The sequence below is a fragment of the Camelina sativa genome, chromosome 17 (genome assembly GCF_030686135.1).
Source record: "Camelina sativa cultivar CO46 ecotype springtype chromosome 17, ASM3068613v1".
Taxonomy (NCBI): Eukaryota; Viridiplantae; Streptophyta; class Magnoliopsida; order Brassicales; family Brassicaceae; genus Camelina; species Camelina sativa.
The window spans coordinates 23,765,562-23,772,209 of record NC_141896.1 but is presented as its reverse complement, the minus strand read 5'-3'; the positions used below and the strand labels follow the sequence as shown (position 1 = coordinate 23,772,209).

Sequence of the window (6,648 nt, the reverse complement as noted above, 5' to 3'; positions counted from 1 at the left end):
TTATTATAAAGGACTTACGGCGTGAGTGGATCGACTGTGCTTTTGGGGCGTTTGGAGCGTAATATTTGAATGCGACGATGAATTTATGGTTATAGTGCGTATGTTGTGAGTTGTGAGGTGTTTGGAGAGTACTAAACTAACGCATCATAAAAAACACTTTAGATGATTAACTAATTAGTGCTTAATTAATTAGCCATAGTCAATGGTTAATAATTAAGTTAAACTACATTGGTTGGTGAAGCATTGTAAGAGTTTGCATGTCAAGCAATTTCGACAAAAGCCTGTTGTCATGTAAACCCATGCTCATACTGACGTAATTGTCTACTAATTTCTGCATTTATTTGAATTAGAAAATCTGCACGCACGTATTTTAATCGTTTAGTCTTTAGATAAATATCATGCAAGCAGAGCCGGCCAGGACTACAAGCAGGGCAAGCAGGTGCTTGCGGCCGTCAGATAATATGTACTTATTAATCGGCCTTTTTTACACAAAAGTTCTCTTGGTCTGTTGGTAAAAGTGGTTAGTTATTAATGTCTTGGACCAAGGTTCGAACCCCATCACCTCCATTTTTTTGTAATTCAAAAATTCGATTTTAAAAAAGTTTTTATAAAATTTAGGTCTACTTGAGCTTGCGGCCAATAAATGTCCAGCGCCGGCCCTGCATGCAAGATAAATATCTACGTAGAATTCGAACAAAATTTTATTTATATAATACAAATTAATAATATGACAACTATATGTATAGAATCTTGTAAGTTTTAATTAGATTTGAATAGAAAGATACGTCCACACATATATGCAATGTATATATGACTTATGAGTAATCAACTTATATAATTTAGATTTTAGATAATGTGGTTCATAATTTCCAAGTCATGACGAGTCGCAAAAGTATCGGTTTTTCTTGCTTCTTCGTTTAGCCTGTTGTATTAGGCTAATCGGCTAGCTCTTTGAGCTTCATGTAACACAAACGTGTTAAACTCTTTTCTTGGTTCTTTGATAAAAGATACCCAATTTTTCTTGTTTAAACCTGTCTATATTAATGTATATCAAAATTTTGTGGTTAGTTAGAGCATTTGCAGTAGGAGATTCTCAAAGAAACTATCACCAACATAAAATAATAAAATAATATAAAGTAAGGAAAATAGATGAATATCGGTTATGAAATTTTCTGCACATAATTAGTTTTAGCGTTATTACTTAAAAATTAAATAAACAACTTTGGCTGCAAATGGTTGCACGGTTGAAGAGGTTGAAAAAAAATTATTCAACAAATTCTCACCATTTGCATTGTAAAGGTTGAAGAGGTTGGAAAAAACCATTCAGCCCGTTCAACCCAAAAAGTTGAAAAAATAAACTAATCCTACAGCAAAAATCTTCAACTTGTTCAACCACTATTTTGGAGATGAATGAGTTGAATATTATTCAACTCAATTTTGTTCAACCAATTTTTTCAATTTTGTTTAATTTTGTGCATCCATTTGCAGCCTTTTTTTGTTTTTAGACAAACTGAAGTTTCCATTCAATCAAACAGAAACGTTACGGTTGCAAATAGATGCATAAAATTGAAAAAATGGGTTGAACAAAATTAGGTTGAATAATATTCAACTCATTCATCTCCAAAATAGTGGTTGAACAAGTTGAAGATTTTTGCTGTAGGAGAGAAGCAGATCCCCAAAATTTAAAAGGTTACAAACAAAGACTTTCCCCAAAGCCATCAACAAAGATACAGATAAAATCAAACAAGGGTCCGTGAGAGCTGTGAAACAAACGCTAAGAAGCGGCTTGAAACAGGCGAGGTCACAGTTGCTAGACTGATCATCATCGAGGAACTCGACAGATGACAAGGTGGTCACGGTCTTAAGACATTGTGACGTTGGTAGAGGAATCAGAGCCAAAGGTCTCACCGGAGCGAGGAGCACTAGCAGAAGCAATGCTATGGCAGGGATTTGATGAGCTGTAGCCCGGATGGAGGTGATGGTGCTGAGAGTGGTTTGCTGTAGATCGTCAGATGTTAACATTGGGTTACAGGGCAATATACCATAGAGCAGCAAAGCTTCACAAATAGCACAAGCAAGGGAAGCAGAGACCCAAGGGTGTCAAAGAAGTATGACAAACCGTAGCAATACAGGTGGGTCCTCTCTTATATCGTGCCCTTTGCCAAAGAGATCAAGGAATCCACACAAAGCATGCAGTCGGTTTGTCAATGGAGGGTGAGGAGCAGGCTTGGTCTGTTGGGATGACATTAACACAAACATGGTGCGGTTAATGGGGTTTGGGTAAGAACTGGGTTCGCTAGATAGAATAGGTTTACAATAGGTTTGAAGTTTCCAGTTTTGAGACCCATCAGACAATGTCGACCATTGAGCAGAAACCAGAGACCTAACATACCCTTTGTTATTCCAAAACAGTCTAGATAATGGGAGTCTCATATATAGTCTTCGGACATCAAGATCAACCAGGGAAACTAGAAACCGTTTATCAGGTAACAAGAGAGTAGAAAGAGAAAACCTGGGCTTTTGACAGTTGGGCAAGATCACTTGAATAGCGAGCCGGCCATAATCAGATTGAGAGCTCATCCACAGGAATCCTAAGGATGATGAGGATCACCAAAGAGGTTGATACGGGCGGCGGCTAAACGGAGGGGGTGAAGGAATCCCCAGCTCCGGTGAGAGCATCCATGGATCTACCGAGCTCAGAGGGTGACAAGACGTTGCAACGGAAGTCCAAAAGCAGGGAAAGGTCGCAGCTTTGAATGGTATCTCACCAAACATCGACGCCGTCTCCACCTAGAGAGGCTCAGGTGACGATGCGGGAGAGGGTTTTGCAGAGGCGGATTGCAAGCTGGATTGGGAAATTGAGGGAGCAGAGGAATTTGAAACCGTCGACGGTGAGGCTAAGCTGATGCAGGCGAGGATGGGGTTCAACAGACACACCATCCTTCTGTAGTCGATTTGAGGCAGGCCTTCGTCTGGGTCTGGGTTAAAGGATGTGATTTGGGAAGGTTGCAAAAGGGGAAAAAGATGGGGAAAAAAAAACTTGAATAATAAAACTAGAAGAGCAGAGAGACCAATAGAGAAGAGCAGCGGTTGAGATACCCCGACGCCGGCGAGCAAAAGCCCTGCCGGTGTCGGAGAAATTCGATGGTAGCAGCACCTCGATAATAGTGCCTGGGAAAGAAAGATTATTAGAGTTTTTATCCGAGTAATTAAAAAATTAAATAAACAACTAAGTTAAATTATATGTAATAAAATAAGACAGAACTCAGATACTTTTGAATTTACGTAACATTTAAAAATATAATCAATTATATCAACTGAATTTGAATTGAAATCAAATAATCCTTCAGCACAAAATAAATAATCACGTTATTTGATAATGCTGATACAAATATATAGGTAAGAAAGTAATGGGTAATGCAGTAAAATTAAGCGTTTGTTGGGTTTACGATGTATATCGCGTAGTAATACTATACGAATGTGTAGAGTCAATCATCTCTTGAGAAATTTAGCGATCTGGAGAATACATCGAAGAGATTTTCCATCACGAAGCAGCTGAAACGCATCGTTGATCTTCTCAAATGGAAGCTCATTGGTAATAAAAGGTTCCAATTTCACGACCTACATATCGAAAGATTCCAAAATTAATCACACCAAAACACACAACTTAAATTCCTTTTCTAAAATTAAATAAAATAAATATATTATTGTATCGAGAGATATAAAAATTTCAGACCCCTTTCATGCATTGTTGAGCAAAATTAGGAAGTTGAGATTTGGGCTTGAAGCCGCCAAAAACAGAACCGGCGATTTTACGGCCTTCGAAAAGCTCCATCGGGTGAAGAGGCAATGTTCTTGGCGTCGGATAGATCCCTACAAGCACCGTCGATCCCCAGCCCTATCATTGTTTTGAATTAATTTTCATATTTTCTTGTTTCTCAAGTAACAAAATTAACTCAAGTAGAGAAAAAAAATCACAATTCATATTGTTGCTAATTAAGCACTTACGGCGTGAGTGGATAAAAAGGCTTCACGAAGAACATCAACGTTCCCTGTGCACTCGAAGCTATAGTCCACTCCTCCTCCCGTTATCTCTCGTATCATCTTTTTTATTAATGAATCAAAATCAATTTATACTAAGTTAGTTTAGAATTGTTGGTTATATTTTTGTGTTATGGAATTGATATAGTACCTGATGAACTGGTTTAGTTAAGTCCTTAGGGTTTACGAAGTCTGTTACTCCCATCAGTTTACCTGCAATACTCGAATTGAGTTATAGGGTAATGTAACTCATAGTATTATGGATATGGTCGTGGATGAATAGAACACTATATTAAACGACATAGTAATAGAATGATGGTGTTTTATGAAAAGAAAAGTTACTCTTCTCAAATTTTGAAGCGTTAGCATCAACACCAATGATCCTAGAAGCTCCTCTTGCTCTTGCACCTTCAGCCACCTTCATTTCTCAGTCATGAAATATATATTTATCATTTTGACTTTGTATATATATAAAAAAATGACTTCAGCTAACTATAATCTTACAGCAAGTCCAACAGAACCCAATCCAAAGACAGCAGTCGTTGTTCCTTCCTTCACTTTTGCAGAGTTCCAAGCTGCTCCCACCCCTATTTTTGTCAAATTTATAACAAGCAAACACATCATGTGAATTCACGCTTCTTAGTAATTTGTTTTTTGTTTTTACCATTTGAGAAAAAAAAAGATAAAACTTATATATATATATATATATATATATATATATATATATATATATATATACTAGTGGTGGTTAACGGACCACGAGAATATGTAACATTAAAATCCACATTTATTTGAAAAAGACAAAGATAAATAAATGTGTTTTGGAAACCAGGGTAGTCCAATTGATAGGTCATAGGTCCCTTCCTCCTTTGTTCCCTAGCTTAGCTAGCCCCAAAACTCACTATATTAGCTCCCAAAAGAGATAAGATATCCATTTTAACCAATATTCCTTTAATGGTAAAGACTATATGGACACAAATCCATGAATTCAATTGCTATATAGGAGTAATTAAGTAACTAACCAGTGGAGACGCCACAGCTCAAGAGGCTCATTTGCTTGAGAGGAGCATTAGGGTCGATCTTGACAACGCATGCCGAGTCCAAGACGGTGTATTCAGTGAAGGTTGAGGTGTTAAGGAAGTGATAAATGCGTTGGCTCTGGCTCGAACCACCGTCCTTGGTTGTGGTGGTTGAGAATCTCGTCCCTCCATCATTCACCATCACTCTCTTCATTGGATCTACCTGATATTTCTCACAAAGATTACTCTCTTCTTTCGTACACACTCTACATTCACCGCATTCTCCATTGAAAGTCGGAATCACATAGTCTCCTTCTTTCACATCTTTTACTCCTTCTCCTACACTCTCCACAATCCTATTAAACATTTCCCCAAAACATATAAAAATATGTTTAATTAGCGTCACAAGTGTGCTGTTTAAAAAAATATATATCATGATATACCCGACAGCTTCATGGCCAAGAATCCTTGGAAATGCTCTTTCAGCTTCGTTCTTTTACACACACAAAAAAAAAGAAGAAGAAGATATATTGATTAGATTACAATGGTAATCAAGAAGCATGCATGATTTGTATTGCTTTGAAAATAGGTTCATGAGTACCGTGCCGTTCCAAAATCCTAGATCGGTATGGCAAATGGAGGAGTAAAGGATTTTAAGCCGGACTTCCATTTTCTGAGGAGGATCGACGCATATTTCTTGTATGACGAGCGGCTCTTTTGGACCCCACGCAATAGCAGCTACAAGCATCAAAATACAATTATCATTATAACCATAATCATCATCATCATAATGATAAGAAACTATCACATTGGTGGTGACTGGTGAGCAATTGAATTATTATACCTTTGCAAGTGATGACCTTCCCTTGAGTCTCCGCCATGGTCTTTTTATTAGATATGTCTTATTATGAATATGTAGCTTTATTTATACAGATCAGAGATCTATACATGTCTAAATATAGCCAGGATGTCGAGTCACATGTATCGAGTCAATAATCCCGAGAGAGGTGGGGGTTTGATAAGATTGATATCACCACTTAGTCCCTTTACATATAACTATCAAAATGTTTATCTCAATTTGAACCGAGGATAGTTAAAGACCGATTTAGCCGATGGTATCTTTAATTTGTGTTCCAACTAACTAACTTATATATTTCATGCAAAAATTAAAACTGTTTATCTTCACATAAGATTTGTGAACCTTAACATTAAATACCGTCATTGAAAAACCGCCATTGTTCATGACTAGACAGCGTCACGTCAATGTTATGTACATCGTCATCAAATATTTTGTGTTTCAAACGTCAATGAAATTTTAAATAGAAACAAAATAATCGCAAATTTGGTAATGTATGGTGGAGAAAAATAAGTGGTAGGTTATTGCGGGGACTACTTTACTTGATATTAAATGGCTTTAAATAGCACATCAATCATGCATACAAATGGACAGAGTCTGGCCTGGTGATAGAAGTAGCTAGAAAATTGACCATGATATGTAATGTGTGTGCAGTGTGCGTCAATAGCTTAAAGCCTTTAAACCCGCGTGTGGTGACATTGGAAACTCAAATTTTGGTTACATGTGGTGGAC

The 6,648-nt window shown here is 37.2% G+C and overlaps 1 protein-coding gene across 1 annotated transcript; it reads right to left on the bottom strand.

The window, feature by feature from the left end:
• Window positions 1-3,308: 3,308 nt before the first annotated feature.
• Window positions 3,309-6,219, bottom strand: LOC104757641 (alcohol dehydrogenase-like 3). Its single transcript, XM_010480396.3, has 10 exons — window positions 5,905-6,219; window positions 5,662-5,798; window positions 5,504-5,553; window positions 5,064-5,416; window positions 4,546-4,628; window positions 4,384-4,459; window positions 4,193-4,254; window positions 4,009-4,104; window positions 3,737-3,898; window positions 3,309-3,621 (listed from the first exon to the last, which is right to left on the bottom strand). The coding sequence occupies exons 1-10, from the start codon at window positions 5,939-5,941 to the stop codon at window positions 3,493-3,495; spliced, it is 1,185 nt and encodes a 394-aa protein (XP_010478698.2). The 5' UTR covers window positions 5,942-6,219; the 3' UTR covers window positions 3,309-3,492.
• Between the last annotated feature and the right edge of the window lie 429 nt (window positions 6,220-6,648).

Coding starts and splice junctions, on each gene's coding strand:
- LOC104757641 (XM_010480396.3), bottom strand. CDS start 5,941: ATGGCGGAGACTCAAGGGAAGGTCATCACTTGCAAAG. Junction 4,460..4,545: donor TGGGTTCTGTTGGACTTGCT/GTAAGATTATAG, acceptor TGAGAAATGAAG/GTGGCTGAAGGTGCAAGAGC. Junction 4,105..4,192: donor TAACTAAACCAGTTCATCAG/GTACTATATCAA, acceptor TTAATAAAAAAG/ATGATACGAGAGATAACGGG.